Source organism: Anser cygnoides, chromosome Z (genome assembly GCF_040182565.1).
Source record: "Anser cygnoides isolate HZ-2024a breed goose chromosome Z, Taihu_goose_T2T_genome, whole genome shotgun sequence".
NCBI classification, from domain to species: domain Eukaryota; kingdom Metazoa; phylum Chordata; class Aves; order Anseriformes; family Anatidae; genus Anser; species Anser cygnoides.
The window spans coordinates 8,473,132-8,494,483 of NC_089912.1; the positions used below are offsets into that span (position 1 = coordinate 8,473,132).

The following is a 21,352-nucleotide window of genomic DNA, read 5'->3' on the forward strand; positions in this document are numbered from 1 at the left end:
TCTCTATGATAGCACAAACATCTCTGAACACTGCCATTAACCTAGGAATTACTTTCTTTCTAACTTTATTTTGGTCAGAGACTTAAATTTTCAGCATCCACTGCAGATTGCCAAGGCTGCAGATCTAAGGCTCTTTATTTTGTGTTCATACCACATGGGGGTCACTCTTCCATCTCTGGTTGCAGGTGTGATACTTATTTCATGAGAAGAGAGTTAAGGTTGTTTTATAATTACATTTTATGATTTTTCAGAAGGTTGTGTTTAGACATTCTTCATGTTTTAAATGGCTAATAAACATTATAGAGCAAGCTTATTTTGGGGGTTTGCATCTGTGGGGACGGAGAGAGACTGTTCCTTTCCAGACAAGCATTTTTGTTAATGCTTGCTTCCATGTGTGGGTTACAGAAGTAGTTCTGGACAAATAACTACAGTGTAATAGATGAGAGAATTACTTTAGTTCTCGTATAAGGATGTGGGAAGGAACAAGAAACAAAAATTTATCTCTGGGGAGGACTTTAAGGAGAAGAAATGACAAAATAAAAAAGTAGATACTTTATGAAATAGTTCATTGAAGCCTACTTGTTCTTTGATAAGTGGTGTGCTAATCACCAAAAAATACCAACCAGGAATGAAACTCTAGACTACTGCCCGGTGAGAAGAGAAAGAATGTCTGTAAAGAAGAAAGCAACGTTTGTGGTGTACCAAGAATATTATAATAAAAGCACTTTTGCATTCAGCATATCCTGTGCCCTCCCTTGCCTCCTCAGGGCGGGTGAGGAAGGTAAAGTGTTTTCTTTTAGTGTTGTCAGCTGACCAGTGGGAAAAGTTCAGACCGAATCAGAAATGTTTCTACACTTCAGTAAAAGGAAAGAAAATATAAGCATAGTTGTTTATGGACATTTTTTTTTCAAATCTTCTGAAATGGAAATGCCCTGGAGTCCCCGTGAAGTAACCAGGATGTGAAGGGGTTTTGTGTCTCAGAGGCCTGTGTTTCCATCTGACAGGCAAATATGGTGTAGCACAAATGCAAACTTACTTTGGTAAAAAAAAAAACAAAACATTTCAAAGAGAATCAGCGTTACCTGATCTATTGGTGGGGCATTTAGGTGACTGAGTGTTGTCTTGAATGGGAGAACTGAGAAGGGGGAATGTAGCAGGAGGTGAATTGTTTTGGCGGAGTTGTTAACTGCAAGCAAAATCCTGTCCCTGACAGCTGAAGCTGAGCCAAAAGTAACAAACGGTGCTGACACAGAGGAGCATTAAGAATCTAACAGCAAAATATTTGAGCTGCGTCAGAAGTAATATTAGTAGTTTTAAGAGAGAAAGAGAGAGAAGAGTTCAAGTTGTTTCTCTGTGACAAGTCACTGATTTCGGTGAGAAGTTGCGTTAAAGAATCTGATGCTTGTTTTTTGTGCTCTGTGGGTATCATGGAGCAAGCTCTGAAAGCACTGTGTGTTATTGGCTGCACTCTGAGAGATTTCCTTTTGATGATACCCTGGCCAACTGCCTGAAGGAAATGATAGAAAAATCTCTTTCATACCTCTGTAGTGAGGAGAGGATGAAAGAAGACTGGGCTAGTGTTTTCTCCTTATTCTCAATTCCTTACCCAAAAATGTGCAAGTGGGGCCCCATCCCATGGAGTCACTAGGATCTCTGTGATAGGTCCAACTCGTCACATAGACCTGGCAACAACCAGACAGACGCTGAATCTGGCACTAGCTACAAGCACTTTAAACAGTGGTTTCTGGTGTCCTTTTTCTTTTCTTGTCTGTGCTGCTGTGCCAAAATTCTCCCTGTGCCTAGCCTTGCCTTTCCAAACCCTCTCTTGCCAAAACTACAGCTTAGGGATTCAGATGTAGAGGCACAGGCCTGTATGGACATACTGTGGTATTCATGAAATCACTCAGCATGCTTATTTACTGTCCACGCATTATCAGTCTATTTTTCTGCTCTTTGTGTACCACGTACGTGTTATACATCTCCATCCAGCAATCACAGTAATGGAGATTAGCTCTTGACTGATTCCTGAAGACAATGGTTAAAACAATTAGCATGTTTTATTAACTTTGTGAATGTGGTAAGATTATGCAATTGCATTACTGCGCATATGCCTTAACTGTATTTTGTATGATTTTTTAAAAAAGCCAGAAAACAGTAGGATTTAATGCAAGTAATACATAATAATACATAGTAATGATACAGATGTTGCTTCCCTTTGCAGTGTTCAACCCAAGAGTTCTTCTTGATAGTCAGCACCTTGTCTCGTCTGGACTTGGAAATTCAAGCTCTTGTTCCAGTCATAAATTCTCATGTGAAAACGCCTCTATTACAAAATGCACTGTTGGAAATCCCAGAACTTCTCTCCCCAGTAAAACATTATTTAAAGGTTCTTAATGAAGAAGCAGCCAAGTAAGTAGAGAAAACAAGTGAATCTTCTGTGCCTCATAGGATTTCTGAATGTATTCAGTTATGTGAAGTATGCATCTTGTTTTAATACACCTCAGTTTTATATTTTAGCTTTTACATTTATGCATGCACAGGTTGCTTATAGTTAAAGCAGAGGTTCTGAACTAGGCGAGCAAGTATTTTGCCCCGTGGGTGTCTGCCTCCGGCTGAATAATTTTTGGAAAACTTTTCAGCTGTTTTGGGGAATGAATTTAGAGCAAAATATGTTTTGCTCATGTTAATTTGTTTAACAACTTATTTATTTATTTATTTATTTATTTAATAGAGAAGCTATTTCTTTTGAAGAGAGACTTGACATTTAACAGAGTGGCTGTTCTGCTGCCAGGAATATGCCTTTTACTAGCTTTGAGCCCCCCCCCCTCTGTTTTTTAAATCTCTTTACATACTCACCAATAACAGAAAATATGGAGTTTAATAACTCTGAAGACTCCACGTAGCCTGTGGGATTTGTATCCCCCATAGCATTTATGGGGTCACTGCCCTGTTCATGCACTCTCTCTGGAGAATGACTAAATGAGCTACTACCTCAGGCTCCAGGTGTGTTCAGGCTTTTCCCTGTAATTGCCTTTCTGTAGTCTTGGAAAGGAGAGCTGAAAGTATGGAGGCTGTCTGCCCTTTTGTCTTAATTCTGTCCTTCCTTGGTCCAAGAAAAAGCAATGATAGACAAAGAAATTGAGATGAATATACAATAAAAGGGAGAGGGTCTGTAAATAATTTGTTGTGTACTTTTTCTGAGGAACTGCTGCCTCAATTGTTCTAATGCCTTAGACCCTGGTTTTAACCACAGGAGGAAGAAGGCAAGAGGCTTAAGGCTTTAGGCTTATGTGGAATATGGAAGCAAAAACATGGCTTCAGTAAGTCAGGGATGTGTAAAAACCTGTCTGGGACAGGTTTTAGGAAGAATATCTTGGAGCCAGTAAATCTTAGTGCTTTTCAGAACAAAACAGCATAAAGTCATATGAAAAGCATTCTCTCATGGTGCTAGGCACAAAGGCAATCTGGCTTGCACAGCCAACCTTCCTGAGCATTTGACTTTGCAGGTTTCTTGTCTCCTTTCAGTATAGTTTTTGTTTACGCAATGTGTTTGTTCAAAGGATGTTCTGAACCCATCATGAATACTGCCCAGCTTTATGTTCAGATCGTCCTAGACTTCCCTGCTATAAGAAATTTTCATTCAACTTTGTATGAACATTTTCTTGTGTGAATTACTATGAGATTTAATTGATATACCTAGTGATTCTTTGATGAAATATGCAGTATATAGTTTTAATGTTTAGTTATATTGAGGCAGCATAGTCTTGATGTTCTTTTTCCCCAACAGACTAAAAATAAACATCCATTTTATTTATAAAATCTTTTTTATTTTTCTCCAGCTGAGATTTGAAAAAAATCAGAATCGAAGCCCAGCACTTTTGTAATTTGCTTCTGAAATAGAGATAGATGCAAAGAGTATAAATTTAGAAGTTGAGAAGGGTTGAAATATTTGCCATGTCCATTGGACAGGTGGGATTATAAGATTTCTACTGATGCATGGTATCCAATTATAGTTGTGACAGATTATGACAAAACAGACTTTATCTTAATTATACCGGATTTACTGTAGGTAGGTTTAAAATATGTGGTTTTTTTTCTGTCAGTGTGTTGACGATGGCTAGAATAGTATAAAAGAATAAGATACACTAGTGTAAAAGGAAGATATTACTGGTCTGCGGAATGCATATATATTATTTGCATGTATTCAAGATAAAGACTAAAATAACTTGCTCTTTGGCCTAAATGTATCTCAAACTAGTGTGACAATATTATTTGTGCTCAAAAACCATTCTTTCACAATAATCATGGTGACTATTGATATAATTATATGTGCACACAGACTTACACGTGCATCCTGTGTTAATTCTATTATGTGGTATGGGTGCAGTCCTGTAGTGCTTTTCAAAATTATGTTCCTGTTTCAAGGGCTTTTTGATGGAGCTTTGTGATACACACACATGTATATGTTATAAAGTTGTCAGTTTAAATATATATATATTTAATGTATTTATACATATATATATATTTAAACTGTCAACTTTAAATTTTTGGTAGGCATTACAGTGACAGTCTTCATCAGCTGCTGGCTACTAGCGATCTTTTTCCCTCACATTCCCATGGAAACAGGTCTAATTAGCACAAAATTGTTTCTAAAAATCAGTATTGTATTTCAAAATGGCGTCTTTACTGTCACTTATATAGTAACTATGTTCTTGTAATGCAAAATCAAAACACAGGTTTTATGTTACCTGTCTGGTCACTGGGTCCAGTTGCAGATTCATTCTCAGGGAAAAGGGTATCAGAGTAGGCAGAACACAAGACTTCTTTTTATCACTTCCAGATTTTATTATTTTGTTTGCTAATTACTTACTCTCCAGATATTAGATTTCAGGAAACTTAAGCAATTAACTGTTAGAGTTTTAGATTTGCACTAAAATACGAATACATATTCCAATTAACTCGGCACTGATTTAACTACTTTTTGTTGCTTGCCTGCTACTTTTTTTTTATTATTATTTTTATTTTTGATGACAACCTTATTTTTAATAGCTTGTTCAGCTTCCCAATTTTAAACACTTGAATGGCATTTTCTGTTTCAGGTTTCAATCTTGAGCTAAGATAGTGCAGCCAAAACAATTCTGTCATTTTTGACAATGACACTATAAAAGAGCATTGTTTTGCGTGTATTTAAAATACTCTGGTTAATCTTTTCATGAGAACAAAAGGAGGCTCCTCTGAGAAGCTCCTGATGACATTCTGCTTTGAGGAAGGCCTTGTGGGAGGAATTTTTCCTTGCAAGCTTCATGGATATCTGCCCATATTTGGCCAAAATCTAAATCCATGAAAAATCTCCATTCACGTGTTGTACATAAATTATCCAGAGCTTCCCATTCAATATTGATAAAGGTTTTGTCTGCATGCAGGATGCTGCAGGGTGGGGCAGCAATTGTATTCCAGAATTGTAGATGGAGGCAGAAAGGAACAATCTTCATTGTGCTTTCTTTTCTTGCCATTCTGGACCAAGGAAGAATAAGCAGAAAGCTGCAGACTTCACATTAAGAAGAGACCAAAAAAAAAGACTCAGTAGCATTTGGTATAGAAGAATGAGTGTAACCCACATGAGTATAAAGGAATTTTGAATACATTTTTTGGTGGGGTTCTTGGTGTAGCCTTTGATGGCTTGTGTGCAAAGTGCCTTTCTGTTTATGCAGTGTGTATGACAGCTTTTGGTAAATGTTTTGTACCATGACCAAATAACAGAAAAGTTGTATTTACAAGGAAATAAATCTAGTGTTAAAACAAATGAGAATTATGAATAAAAATACAGATGTAGCTAGTAAATAGGGAATATATCTTTGGGTTTACTGTTATTTTATCTTATATTTCTTACGGATAGGACTGGGGATAAAACCCAACTGTTCAAGGACCTTACAGACTTCCCCCTCATCAATAAGAAAAAGGAAGAGATCCTGGAGGTGCTGTCTAAAATCCAATTACATCTTCTGGAAATTCGTAAACAAATTAGGAATCCTTCTGCAGAGTACGTTACAGTTTCTGGGCAAGAGGTAATATGGTATCTATTATGTATGACTGTATCCTTGTGTTTGTGTAGAAAGTAGTTTGAAACTGGGGCTTAACTAGAACTCTTCGTTTAATATGATGCTTGATGAGGTCATTTGATTATATTCTCTTGTACAGCTTTGAAGAACAGTTTTCTGACAGTCGCTTTGTTAACTCAATTTACTTTCGTGATTTAAAGGATAAAAATACATTAGTGCAGTTGGATTTGCTTCAGTAATGCTTTTCTGTATATGTAAAAACACTTGCATACTTCTGAGGTTAACTATGTGACTATTAAGTGCTGAAATATTCTCAGAGAACCAGGAAATACAGTGTTAATTTGGAGAATGGTAGAATGATTTTGTAAGTACTTATTAAGACTCTAATTTGAAACATATGAGCGAAGAGGAACGGTATTAAAGAATGACGAATGTTACTTTACTGATTTTAATTCTTAGAAAAAGTGCTTGTGGTCTGAACTGTTGTGTGTGTGCTAGATGCTCTGCAGGTATGGACAGGCCATGCTTCAGTGAGATGAGAAGATGAGTCCAAAGAAAGAGAGAGAACAGGTTCCCACAGATTTGTGGGGGAATTGAAAGGAGCAGTGAGGTAGCACCATTCAGCATTATCATTTGGGAATTAACATGAGCAAGTCAAAGGAAAAATCCATGGAAAACTGGGAAAATAATACTGAGAAGCAGTGAGGAAATAGTTTGCCAGTTGAGGGTAAAAGATATTAATTAGTGAGGAACAAGCAGCATTTGATAAAGACATCAGGTGAATATAGCTTTTGATGGTGACATTGAGAAGAAAAAACACGTGGCTAGCGAGTTGGGTAGGCTGTCTTCATGGATGCTGGAGTCCAAGAGAGTATTGTGTGAGGAAGGGAAGAGCCAGGATTTGAAGTGTTTCTCTCATATAGGATGATTTGAGGGGTGGATGAAGACAGCTGTGTGGAGGAAGGAAGAAGAGAAGAATTGATTAAAGGCTGGGGAGAGCCTGAGGGAGTAGTCAGACATGAACTGGACAGAAGAATTTCAGAAACCACAAGTCAGCATGCACATTTTAAGGGAGGGGGCCTTTGTAGGATCAGACAGCTCATAAACAGTTGTAGACCAATCTTGGTAGACCAGATCTATCTTGGTTTATGCTTGAGAGGAGCAGAAGAGATCGTGAGTAGCTGTTAGCTAATTTCATCTGGTACAGTTGTTTCAGTGACATCAAAAGAGGCAGTAGAAAAACGGTTGTAGAAGATGGTCAACGAGGTAAGGAAAGACGCTAAAAGAATGCAAGTAATGGAAAGGTAATTGAGTGGAAGGAGCAGAGCACAGGTATAACAAGAGTCTCTTTGAGATGAGGTCTGTCTTCCTCACATCTGTCTGTTAAATTCTTAGATTCTTGTAGCATGCTGATAGATGCAGTAGTATGCAAACACTTCGTAGCAACTATCACGGGCAGAAGTAGGGTTCTCTGGAAGAGAGTGAAGCTTCAAGGAACTTCTGTGCATCTCCCCACTCTGAACATCTTTTTAGGGAACAGGGCTTCATGGAGAAAAACAAAGTCAAACTATTTTCTGTTCAATGTGTGCCCCCAAATCTGTGATTGCAAAAGGTTTTCAGAGTCAGCCCACAGTTTGTTGACTTAGATGTGTTGTGAAGTTCGTGTTACAGTTCTGGTGAAGCTCCAGATGACACGTATCTTTTCCAAAATGCGAGGTCACACACGTATCTATTTCATCTTTTGTTTCCAGACCTCTACTGTAATTTGTTATAGATACTAAACAGGACAGAAAGCTGTCCAGATAACAACAGCATTGCTGTTTGTTTCAGGCAGGATTTAGAGCGAAATTGTTACATTTGGCAATTATTTGCTTCCTGCATGGGGTAAGCAGTGCTTTGGACCCAGTTTATTTAATACTGCAATTATTTATCTAATAGAGCTAAGAATTAGACAGTGAGAAAGCTAATGCTTTTGTTGCTTTGAAGGAGGTCACAATCTCTTTGCTTATTTCTCACTAGCCACACAAACAAACCAGGCGATTGAACTGTTTATGTTTATTTAGGCTGTTTTGAGTTCAGGCATCCAGCATAGACACAAATGTGGTATTATTTTCTGTCTTCCTTTTGTAAACATAGCATATTAAGTTGTTTTCAGATGAACTTTAGAAAAAATGTAATACCAGCACATCAGCAGCAACGCTAGCAGTAGCAATAGTTGGCTTGTTTTCAAATCTTTGCAGATCTCTACTTCTACCTATTTTCAGTCCTATTATCTCAAGTGCATTATGCAATTTAAGGGTTTCGAGCATACCAAATATTTTAAGGGTATCTTAGGTAAATTAAGAACTAGTGTATTTTGTCCTTTGTAGAATCTTGTGCTCGTTTTAGGATTATTCTTGTTTGTACTTGAAGGTGATTGCTGACTGTTTTGATGTGGTAAGGAAGGTTTTATCTAAATCACACTAACTGCAGTGGAAAAGCTTTGTGAGATGAGAGTCTGATGATTTGCTGTAAAGGTGATCAGATTCTGGGTTAATTCTATCTCTGCTAGAAAATCATTTTGCAGGTGAATTCTTTTATTTGAGAAAGCCTCAATTCGTTGACATCTAGGACCTCAGGGAAGGTTATAAAGATAAGCAATGTGAATCATATAAAATACTGTAATAAACACATCATGTAATTTTCAGTGCTCTCAGCCTCTTACTGCTGTTTTCCCCTATTCATTCTCTTTCTGACCTCAAGCATATCTAAATTTGAAATAATGTGCTGTAGATACAGTGCTAATATTTGAGATTTTGAGTTCTTGTTTATGAACTGTTACAGGTAAACGTGTCTCAGTATGTCGTTGGTCCTTAGTCAGGAAGACACGTCTCTCTGATAAGCAATAGCCTCAGTAGAGGTTATTATATATATTATATATATATATATATAATATATAAAATATATATATAATTATATATTATATAATGTAGGATCTGTGTAAATAAATTGTGTGCTGAATTGGTGCACGGCTAGGTCAGGATCAGGTAAGCAAAACTCGCGTAGTAGATTTGGTCTGCTTTTGGCCTGATAGGCAAGCAGAGCATGTTAGTGGTTGGAGGAGTGGAAGAGCAGAGAAGGGGCCGCAGCATGGCAGGGCACAGGAACACCTCAGGAATGGAGTCACTGCTAGAAAACGTTCATGTCATGACCTTCGCTTCTGGGGAAAAAGAAAGTTAGTTCCTCCTGGTCTGCTCAGCCTCTTCAGGTTGAATATGGCTTTCCTCCAATGCAGGCAAATTTCTTGTTATATGAAGAATATTACTCTGTAGTCTTCATAACTACCTGTGATATCTAATATTACATTTCTGTTTATTTTAGTTTTTGATAGAAGTCAAGAATTCCCATATATCATGTGTGCCATCAAGCTGGGTTATGGTTAGTAGGTATGTAAAATGTCTTTCAAGTTTGTTCTGTTCTAAAACATGAGAAATAAAATACAGTATCTTGGTGTTACAGTTAATTCCACACACATTCTTGTTGCTCCATGTGGTTTTTATTTTTAAACTGAAAGCCAACAAAACCAAATTGTTATGTTAATTTTTGCCATAATAGGTTTGATTTAAAAGCACACAAAACCAAACTGAAGAACTGGAGTTCTTATTTTTGTTGTTGTTTTGTTTTCTTTTCTTTTCTTTTCTTTTTAACATTGCACTAGATCCTTAGTGCAATACTTTACTTTTTTGATTTGTCAAGGATATTTACTGGTGTCAAAACGACTGTCTTTGTTCAGTTGTGCCTGTAGTTTTTAGGTACGTGCCTGTAGTTTTTAGGTACAAGCCTGTAGTTTTTAGGTACAAGCCCTTCAGAATGATAAGTGTTTATTATTTTATTCAGATAGGTAAAGGTGTCTGTGCAAAGATCTGTTTGTGCATCTCAGTAAACTCATTGTATTTAAAATGTCATTTTACTTATACACACAAGTATTACTTGGCTTGTACTTAGTGTTACGTGAAGTAATCATGATTTTTGATAGTAGGTTAAAGAGAGGTGGACTGAGCTATGTAATAGGCCCTTTTTTCCTCCTCAGACATTTGTTTTATTATTGAAGCAGGTCAAACACCTTGGTGTTATAATGTATGTACACCAGACATCTATCACCAGAAATAGGCGTAATAAAGGTGAACTCTAAAGTGTTGTTATTGACTTATGCAAGAAGTATTAGAAATAAACAGATTAGCCAGAAATAAGAAAATGAAGAGCAATAAAAATTAAAAAAAAAAAGGCAATTAAACAACAAGAACAAAAATAAAAAGAAGTCTAGGAATGTCAGAGTCCTTTAATAAAAATACATAAGTAAATAGCAAGTGCCCCAGATGAAAACTAGTATATGTGCATGACAGCCTGTAGTTACTACATTTATTTCAGACTGATCATAGTTTTCCTTTTTAAGGTGATTTTTTTTATTGTAATTTTTTGTATATGCAAACAGTCACAGAAAATTTATCTAATTGTGCAGCATATCGCTGAACAGAATTTTGTGAAATACATATACTTCTGTGATACGGGCTATAGCGTGAAAAACATTTTAAAGGTTTTTCGAATGGGTAGTGCTGCAGCAACTGGTCACTTTATTCACAGTATAGATCACTGGAATCAATAGAGCTTAGTACCACCATAAAATAACTTTTTTTTTTTTTAACATACATTTTCAAGGCTTACAGAGAATAAGAAAACTTGTCCAATTTTGCGTATAGATGGTATAACTGATTGCTTAGTAACCTTGATTTCCAGTTTGGCTTTTTTCTGTCTTCCAGCACAAAAGCTGTCAGCCGTTTCCACTCTCCTTTCATTATAGAAAATTACAGACATCTGAATCAGCTTCGGGAGCAGCTAATCCTTGTCTGTGGTGCTGAATGGCTAAATTTTCTAGAGTAAGTCTACAAAATAGGACTCATCATTGTATTTTATTTTATTTTATTTTATTTTTGCTACAGGAACAGAAAAAGATGTTTACCTCTTAAAAAAAAGAAAGAGTTGATAGTTGTATTGCCCACAACGAATATGAAGATATGGTCAAAATACTGTTCTTGAAGTTAAAGTATTTTAAGGCAAGACATTTACATACAGACCTGAGAGCAGATGTGATATCTCCAGATTTTGAAATTCTGATGAAAATGTATATTTAATAATGTTAAGTGACTCTCAAAATTTGAAAACTAGTATGATAGCACTAAGAACCTGAAAGTGCAACTCTCTGTGAATGAGTGAAACTGAATCTAGTATTTTTATTATGTATTTATTCATGATGTACAATACAAATAAGAAGATTTTATTGTATAAGCTAAGCAAATTCTCCTTTGACATTAATTAATACGCAGTATATGTAATTCTACACAATTGTATGCTATGTATGATAACCCTGCAACTAACTGTGAGTCTGTTAGAAGGTAACTAGAGTATTATCCCTCACAACTGCCATTGTTTGTCTCAGATCAGAGTTTCAAACAAACTTACTTGACTGTTTAGTCAAAGGATCTTCAAAATGGCAGTTTGAAAATGATTTCTCAAATTTATAAATACCTTTGATTTTTCAGGTGTTGGGTTATTGAATATTTTTTCACTTGTATGAGTTACAGACCACTGAAATTGTTCCTCCTGTCATGCAGTGATTACTGGCTGACTTTCAGTTGTGCTTTTTTTCCCTGATACTGAAACCTAGCAAGTTCCCTTTGAAGCTGTCTCAACACGACAGGGATTTTTTACCTTCTCTGATCTACCATCACACTGAATTTCTGCAAGTAAACATTAATATGCCAGTTGTCTTCTAATTATGCACATGTCATATGTCAGTAGTCTTGCCTGTAGTCGTTTTCTTCAAAAAGACTATTTTTCTTTAGCACCAGGTCAACTGCTTTAAATACTGGACAGACAATGAGTCCATCGTGTATCTTTTAAAGAGAAGCAATCAAACTGATGCAAGCATTTAAATGCTAAAATGTTTCTAAGTTGTGTTCTGTACCTCTCTGACATCCTGTCTGGGGGTTGGCTGCTCCAGCAGTGGGCCCTCCGTGGCAGGGGATGGTGATTTTCCCTGAGGGTCCCACCTCTGTGTTGCAGGATGGTATTGGGCTGGGTGTGCCTTTGGCCTTAAGTGTGTCAGCCCCCCAGTGCTCTGGAGTTGGTGTAGAGACTCCCTGCTGTCAAATGACCTTGGCAGTCAGAGCAAGCAGAGTGGGAATTACGCTGATCCTGCAAAAACATGAGTAGACTTTGAATCATTTTGCTCCATGAACAGGATGCACTGCGGGAGAATCTGTGGCTGAGGACGGAGCGTAGGAAGCAGGTGGTTGGGGCCAGAGAAGGGAGAGGAATCTGTGTAGGACCTCTCTGACAGTAGCTAACTTAGCTGCAACGCAAAAAGGTGCCCCCAGTACCCTATGTTAATACTTTTATTTGCCCAGTGATGGTTTCTGATTAACTATCAGCAGAGTCCTGCTGCCAGCACTTGCCTAGGAGCAGCTCTTGTTTTATTTGTGATCTCTGTGCAGCTGCGGAACCACAGGTTGACCACCCCAGTGAACAACATCAGCAGTATTTTGAAATACTGCTATTCTAACAGTCATTTAACATTCCAGAAATTATCTATGATGATTAGTTGCTAAATGCTCTATTAGATTTCCTGTTTTAGTAAGTATTAAAATGTGTTTTCTTGCTGCCAGCCCTTCAAAATCCTTGTGAGGTCTGGAAGTCAGGGTTCATCCTTTGTGGCTTTTGCATTACCTTCGGTCTGTAAAGGCTGTAGGTGACATACATGTGGCAGAGCCACAGTTTCCCCTTCCCTTCATTGGTGCCCAGGACATGCTGAATGTGATGCCATGAATGTAACTGGGGCCAAGGTTTTGCCCCCTAGTAGGAACTCAGAAATTCTGTTTATTTGGTAGGAACGAGAAAACACATTCCAGTTTGCTCTCCTCAAGCTGTTTTGGCTTTGTGATACCGTAAAGTAGTTTGGTTAAATAATATTTGTCACTAAATTAGCTATCTAAGTTTGAGTTGACCTCTGTTAACCTCTCTGCACTTAGATCTGCTGCTTTTCACGTTTACTTTGCTGTTTTCAATGCTGATAGCAGCATACGGTATCCTACCCTCTCCCCACCTTTCTAAATTCTGCTCCCATACTGGATTTATATTCCAAGTTGTATCCTTGAGACCAGGAGAGGAGGAAATGAATTCATAAGTGCTATGAGAATGAAGTCTACTGAAAACTGTGTTCTCCTGGTAACTTCATTAATGTACTGGGTGAAACAGTGCCATAAACGGAAAATGAATTCTTGAATTTTCTGTTGTATATACCATATTTTGTTGAAATTGTAGACAACTCCTGTATTCAGGCACTTTTATTATATATATTTTTGACTTTAGTGTATGATTGAAGTGAATTGGCACTTGGGATTCAGTTAACACTGTGATAAACAGTGGCGTTTTTATGGACCTCATTTAGGCAGCAGGGATCAACTGCAGACCCCTTGTATGCTATTTAGTGAATTTCATTTTGTCTGCTTTTTTGTGCTTAAAAATAATTCCCTGTTACAACAGAATCATGAAGTCCATCTTGATTAAGATTGTGTCCTCATATGGTAACTTAATACACTGCTGGGAGATTTGAATTCAGAGTAATTTAAAGATCATAGGAGCCCTTTGAGAAACCTGCATGGGGTATATTTTGACAATACATTTGTATCTGTATAAAATTATTTTATTTTTTTTTCTTTCTCCTGTTATTTTTCCCTGTTTTGGAATAGCCATTTTAGTGAACATTATCACCCTGTGTCTAAAGCGATTGGTCACCTAGCAACTATCGACTGTCTGTTCTCATTGGCACAGGTGGCTAAACAAGGAGACTATTGCAGGTAATCAATTTTTAATTTTTATTTAGGGTTTTATAGGGAATTTGAGTATTTAAAATAAATTTCAGTTGAGTTTGTGTAGTACAGTATGTATAATTAAAATTGTTTACAGTAGTTTTAACTTAATCTGATTTTGCAAAGCAATGCTTTTACCCTTATTTCAAGACCATAAATGTTGCAATTCACATTTGACAGCTTGCACTTGTCTGTCTGTTGTTTTACATGAGTCTAGTTGATGATTTCTCACAAACACATAAATATATGTTGAACTTAGCATGGAAACAATGTCCATGCTCCTTATTATTTTCCCAGAGAGGTGTTTCTAATACCAAAGTTTCTAAGGTTTATGAGGTGTGTTTCAAAGATGTATTTCGGGTAAAGACAGGTAAATACTAATGCCACCTGCTACAGAAGTGATAATGTCTCACCTTTGGCAGTGTGTTCAGATCTGATGAGCTGTGCAGGTCCCTCCACCGAAGACCCATCCATGCATACCAGGCAATGCAGCCTGGGACTCTAGCGGTGCCAAGGCTATCCCTCTTGCTCTCTGAGTTGCAGAGGCACAGAGCTTCAAGTCCTGCTTCCCCGAGGTTGGTCTAAAGCTAGTTCCTGAGCTTGCACACACTGCAACTCTTGTGTTCCTCCCCCATCACAAGCCCGCGTCTCTTGCCTCCGCATGGAGACTGTCACCCTCACTGGGGTGCCCATTTCCATCCTGCGAAGTGTCTGTCCCTGTAGACATGGAGACACACTGAGACACTAATTCAGCTTGCTGAGAGCTGTCCTGAAGGCCTGGAGTTACTGTTTCTGAGGTTTACTGTATACACCTCTGTACAGGGTTAGTTTCCAGTCCCCAGTTTCCAGTAAGTGTTTTCATTGTGAAGCTGCAGCACAAGTGGTACAAGTGATCAGACCATTACTTACAAACAAACATCTGAATTAGTGACGTTTGAGACCTGTGAAAGTACAGCAAATTGTGCATTAAATGTGTAAGGAGGGAGGGAAATCAACTTAAATACACTTCTGATTTTATACAGAAGGTAATAAAGAATATAAAGATAATATTGATCACTGTGGACTCTTGGGATCTTGTATGCCTCTATTAGAATCTCCTTGAAAGTAATTGCTCACTTATTTCTGTATACTCAGATGAGAAAACAAACTGAAATCTTATTAATTCACTGCACAGAGTTTAAATAATTTACTGAATATTAAAGAGTGGCTTAGAGCTTATAAACCGTCAGGGAGGAGACTTCTTAGCTAAACCTCAGCCAAAGGGAAGATGTCAATAATTAATTCTGGAGGTCTACAGAAAAGAAAATGAGACTTTCTTATTAACTAGTTCAGGTATTTCAGAGGAGTGTTTTTTAAGGCATTTAAACGAGTTGTGAAGTTAGCAGCACAGGTGCTCCACACAGCTGTTGGAAAGAGCTAAGTGTCTCTTACAGCTTCCGCGGGTCATCCTGTGACACCCATGTTGGGAGACTCATCCTTTACAGGAATGATGAACAAAGTCAGGGCTCTCAGGCAGCAAAGTTACATATGTAAGGATGATAATTCAGGTAGCCCAGACATCATCATCATCTGATATTTGTGTTGTCCACTCTGCAGTTTGTAAATTTATTAACTTTCTGGAATGCTGTTGGAAAGATGCTACATGACTCAGTAACGTGTTAAGCATTCCAGAGATACTTTTTTCTTTTCTTTTTTCTTTTTTTTTTTTTTCCCCTACTGCGTGACACATGCTTGTCACATTGTGAGGACATAGGGCAGGAAAGACCTTTTGAATGACTGTGTCTGAGGCTTTGCTTCTGTGGGCCCCATTGTCTGAAATGAGAACAGGCAGTTGGCAAGGCTTGTGGCATCCTGAAACTACATCCTGTCTCAAAGCTTTGTGGAAGGAGACACGACCAGTTAAAAAAACATGGTGATTTCCAAAGATGAGGGTAGAATTTTAAAATAGTAAATGGATCATTTAGCTGACATCTCTCCTTCTTGGCTCCAAAATGGAGAGGTAGAGGAGCGATGTACTTCTAGGTATGTGCTCTTCCCTTCTCAGACCATCCTGTTACAGCTCCAAAGTAGTTACATATCTGACAAGAGTGGAGAGTGAAATTTCCTTTTTTTGTACCCTAAGACTCAGCCCTTACTGACTTCATCTCAGCTGTGTACTGCTGGAACTGTCCCGATGCTGAAAAAAAAACAGCCAAACAAACAAAAAAACAAAACCAAACCCCACACAGCATTTTCAGCTTGCATCTCTTTCCCCAGTGACTTCTGTTCCTGATATGCCATTGTTTTATGTCCGTTTTCCTTTCTAATTGCACAGTCATTCTTCAGCCCAAGGAAAATCACACTTCCCCTGAATTTTGCATTCCTTCTGAAGTCCACCCAAGTGTTACTTCATTTCCAGTCCAAAAGTTCTGTGGCTTTATGCCATTATTCTCTTTTCTCAGCTACTGCCACTTCCCTAAGTTATTGCTCTTACCACAAAACGCTTGTACTGTAGGAAAATGTTGCAGAGACTTGAAACCACATCTACTGCTCAATTTATGTTGCACTTCACTTATGATGAAAAAGGAGAGCAGTAACAAAAAGAAATCACAGGTATAGTTTAGTTACTATGTTGTTTAGTGTTTTTTGTTCTGTGAAGAACAGACAGCTTTTTGAGATGGAGCTTCTTAGGCTGGAGGTATATAACAGAATTGTACATGGTTTATTAGTTATATCCTTGTATATAGACTAATTTGTAGGTAAGGTGGAGCCATTTGAAAAAAATGCTTTTTATTACACTGTTTGGAGAAGAGAAAAAGTACAAGTAACATCAATCTGGTTTGCATATTTATTTCTAAAAAGATACTGTCATTTCAGTGTTTCAACTTAGTACACTTTCTATCCACAGCAATTGTGATGACTATTACATGTGTTTGGAAGTTGCTGCGAAGTAGGATTGCAGCTCATATTTTTATAGAACTACAACTCTGTCATCCTGTAGGCTTTGATTTGTATGGTTTAATGTGTTGTCAGTCACAATATACATAGCTGGACAGTTTTCTTTGCTATCCATGTGCCAGCCAGGGCTTGATGCTGTGGCAAGCTGGACCAGTTTATGAGCAAGATCATTTGTGAGACTATCAAAAGTATCTGCAAATGGTGGAAGTTTGTTGGAGCTTCTCTAGTGGTGGTGTTAGGAAAGTGGATTGTTCTCGAGTTAAGGGTTTTGTTATTGCTTGTTCATGTTGTAGTTCTTACTAGTTCTTTGTATTACATACGAACAACTGAAAGCATTTCCTACATAGTAAAAAAATCACAAAAGTACTCTAAAATATCTAAACTTAATTGACTAATATTTCTTTAAACTAAATGAATCCATTCTTTAGAAATATGTGATAGCAAGAATTCATTTTTCTGTCATTTGCATATTTTGACAAAAATCTGCATTGTAGATGACCCCCGCAACAGCTTTTAATTGCAGTAGTTCTAAGTAATTGGTTACAATGAACATTTAAATTAATGTGTCTTCCTTTTTGCAGACCAGTTGTGCAAGATAATCGGCAAGAAATAATCATAAAAAATGGCAGGCACCCTGTGATTGATGTACTACTGGGAGAACAGGATCAGTATGTTCCAAACACCACTAACCTTTCAGTAAGTATCAAGATAGCTTTTGGGATTCAAAATCATTCAGGGGAATGAATCTGGAATTTGCTCTTTGGCCAGGAAGTTAAAATAAATAATTTAATTATAGAATGGCTGCTTGCTTGCATTTCAGAGAGACATTGCTAGACATGACCATGTCAGTTTTGTCTGTTTTCTGGTATCTTGCAGTCAGATTCTCTCTTAGCAACCCTGTTCAGGCTTAATCACATAAGGAAAGACAAGAGGGAAGGGAAAAAGGAAAGGGAAAAGGGAAAAGGAAGGGAAAGAGGGAAAAGGAAATCTCAAAATCAGGAAAATGTGATTGTTTTTAAGTAGTTATCTTTGAAAGGTAAGTGAATAATTACATTTTTTTAACCAATGTCATTAGAGAGAGTCTACTTTTGTAGTAAATTTATCTCAAATTTATGGAGATTTTTAACGTTTGTTTTTCCATGGGCATATAATATACAAATTATCAGTCACTTGAGTTTCTGTGTCACATTTGCAGGCTCAGTCTTACAAATTATTTCTAAGGTAGCTCAGATGTTTTAAGGTATTTCTCTACTATGTGTTTTCCTTTCTTTCTAGAAGTGCCAAATTCACACAGCATTTCACAATCTGACAAAGCATATGTGGAGTTCTGACTGTTCACTGTGAAGTATCATGTACACACAGTGTAGACTGCACATTAGTTGTAACAAGCCATTCATGTTAACATAGATGAAGATCCCTGATGTGTAGCTTTGCAGACTCTGTGCTACCCATGTCTCTCTGACTAGTTTTCTGCAACAGAGAATTAAGTAATAGGATGCTGAGAAGTAGGAAGACTATTAACTTTCTTGGTGGTGTTGTCAGCAGGTCAAAAAGGGCTACAACTTAATGTTTTCTATGCAGTACCTAAATTGTATAACCTACATTACCTAAAATTGGTATAAATATGCAATTACCTTAGATAGAAAACACTGCCTTATTTTATTTCATAAATCAGTTTCTGAAGACCATATTTTAGTTTTTCTCCTTTTTCTCCCTGAAAAACTAAAACATGCCTGTTAAATTGTATGTCCTTTTGATTTTTTTGTTGAATATTTATTTGGCTATATCTTTTTTAAAATATTATATTTCTCTTCCTAATGAATATAAAAATATGCTTGTAACTTACCTCTGAATACTTAACTGCCTTTTGATGCAGTAAACATAGAAAAGGTAGCAGATGTCAGCATGGAATATTGCCATGGTAAGCACTCTTCAAGTTTGTATGTATTTCTCTAGAAATATTTTTAAATGCTTTTCTGTGCTGAACAAGGATATAGATATTGTGCAATACTTCATAGAACATTTTCAAAAATTTATTTGAACTCCAAAAAAGCGACAGATGGCTCTTACAAAAAAAAATCAGCATTTCATTCAGTAATCATCATGCACTTTCTCCCTTTAGTCCCCTTCTTATGTTGGCTTTTCAGATACTGAGTATTACAAAAGCAAGTGGTCATGGTATAATCACCTCCTCTCCTACTGTTGGTTTGAGTTCTCTCTTTTTTGAGGGAGGTAGGTGGGAATCCAGTTTATTAAAATGTCTCTAGTTTTAACTGTTGTGTTTGAATCAGCAGGAAAATGCATCTCCTGTCATGTTTTCAACTGAAATGTTGTCAGATATCTAACTTCAGGAAAGCTTTCTTTCAGTGTCCTGAAATAAATATTTTATACTTTCATTCTCCCTCTCCTTCCCAAATACTCATGGATTTTTTTAGTACCTTTATCATATATTCCAGTAAGATGTTAGCTTATGGTTGCATGCATTAGTAAGGGTGGGTGGATTCTCTGGACTGATGCTCCAGTGTATGTTCTTTCTGAAAGCTGGCTTTGCAAACCAACCACCAGTCTCTGAACATGCTTGGAGGGACCCTGGAGGAACACCACACACATGCAAGAAACTTGTGGATTAACTCATTCTGCTTTTAAGTATCTGTAAATTCTTGTGTTGAGCGAAGTGGTGGTGGCCCTGACAAAGTTTTAGCAGCAGTATTGAAACTATACCTCAGAGAATAGAATGTTATGAATTTTGTTCCCATATAGTCATGTGCATTTTATTACAGCCATCCTTCATTCCTGATAATGTCATTTTCTGTGTTTTAACTTTATTGCAAGTTCCTTATGAATGTGTTTTGGTTTTGTTGTTGTTTTTAGCTGTTTAAAACGGCTTAAAAAGCTGTTTAAAACAGCTTTTACATATAATAAATACTGGTTGCATGTACCTTCTGTATGATCTGAATTATGAAATAAAAGTGTCAGTCCTATATGAATTTTATTTGTCTCCCTGTTGAAAAGAATGAAAACCTAAAAGAAATGCAAATCTGTAAAGATCGTGAGGAGATTCTGGGGAGATATTTGTATTTTTCTTGTCACGGGGTCTGATGACCTCTAAATTTCCTAAGTAGTGTGGCTAATATTCATTATGCAGAGCTTATCCTTTCCTCTATGCCGGTCCCATGGGTCAATGGAATATTCTGACTTTTGGTTAATTCATAAATTGTTGGATTTCGTTGTAAGTTGTAGTACAAAATAAAAGTCCGTTTATCTGAAGTCCTTGCATAACTTAATTTCCTAGTCTTGATTCAGGCCCTGAGAAGGCCTTATATGTTCATTGGTGAGTTTTAATTTTGTGTAAGGAGTTGCCTTGCACCAGAGGAAGAATATTTTGTTTTGGAGCCATAGACAGTTTTAGGTACTATAGAAGGTATTATAGCTGAGATGAACTCTCATGTCTGATACATCTTCCATAGGATTTCATGATTAGATAAACTGATCAATCGGAGATTGGGTGCAGTCTGCTTGAAATATCTGTGTTACAGCCAAGTACTGCTAAACTCAGAGATGTCTTGATTTCTTGTAGTAGCCAGTCTGTTTGGATGTGGGTATGTTGAAGGGTTTAATATCTGAGTCGGATCTTTGTCCCATTTGGCAAAGAGAACTCTAAGTAGAGAGGAATCCAGATCACAACCAAATTGGGGTGACGGTGCCTATTCTGAAAGCTGATGAGATTCTCCCGTTCTCCAAAGAAAACTGCACAGAAAGTTCTTGGAGTGCTTTCTTAGTTTCTTGATGGAGAAAGGGAAAATTCTTCCTCACTCTGTCCATATTTCTCCAGAGCAATGAGTGTTGATTGCTATGCTTCTCTGTCACCAGCCTGGAGAGATCTTAGGAAGATTTATCCATCTGAGAATGCATTATATCTTGAGAAGTGAATGTGATGAACTCTAAGAATGAATGAAGCTGTTCAAATAGAAGCAGAACGTTTAATCCTGAGGACATGTCCTGTATCTTTCTGAGCATATGTATACACACCAGATTTTCTATATGCATCATATGCAGACAATATGTTTAACCACTGTTCTGTGTTTCCAGGGAGATGGTGAAAGGGTCATGATAATAACTGGACCCAACATGGGAGGAAAGAGCTCCTATATAAAGCAAGTTGCATTGATCACAGTCATGGCACAGATTGGTTCCTACGTTCCTGCAGAGGAGTCAACAATTGGTGTTGTGGATGGTATTTTTACCAGGTAATCTTTCAAAATTTTCTGTATGTTTATGAAAACTTTACTACAGCATGGGGTGTGTGGGTGTGTGTATATCAAAATATAATTTTGTTTTTCATGCAGAACATTAGAATTTATACTTAATTTTCTCCTTCATTTTTAAATACACACACTGGTTGTTAGGTTTTGTTTCATGGTTTTCTGGCCAGCTGTTTGACTACAGAAACTA

At 37.2% G+C, this 21,352-nt stretch overlaps 1 protein-coding gene across 3 annotated transcripts in view; it reads left to right on the forward strand.

Moving 5' to 3' along the window:
• The window catches only part of MSH3 (mutS homolog 3), a 119,208-nt gene that overhangs the window by 65,809 nt on the left and 32,047 nt on the right, over nucleotides 1-21,352 (forward strand). For all 3 annotated transcript variants that reach the window (XM_066987708.1, XM_048054345.2, XM_048054343.2), the window contains 7 exons: nucleotides 2,222-2,409; nucleotides 5,897-6,065; nucleotides 9,420-9,484; nucleotides 10,856-10,972; nucleotides 13,844-13,951; nucleotides 17,482-17,596; nucleotides 20,990-21,147. In XM_066987708.1, the coding sequence (XP_066843809.1) occupies nucleotides 2,222-2,409; nucleotides 5,897-6,065; nucleotides 9,420-9,484; nucleotides 10,856-10,972; nucleotides 13,844-13,951; nucleotides 17,482-17,596; nucleotides 20,990-21,147 (920 nt within the window). The remainder of the gene's footprint in view (nucleotides 1-2,221; nucleotides 2,410-5,896; nucleotides 6,066-9,419; nucleotides 9,485-10,855; nucleotides 10,973-13,843; nucleotides 13,952-17,481; nucleotides 17,597-20,989; nucleotides 21,148-21,352) is intronic.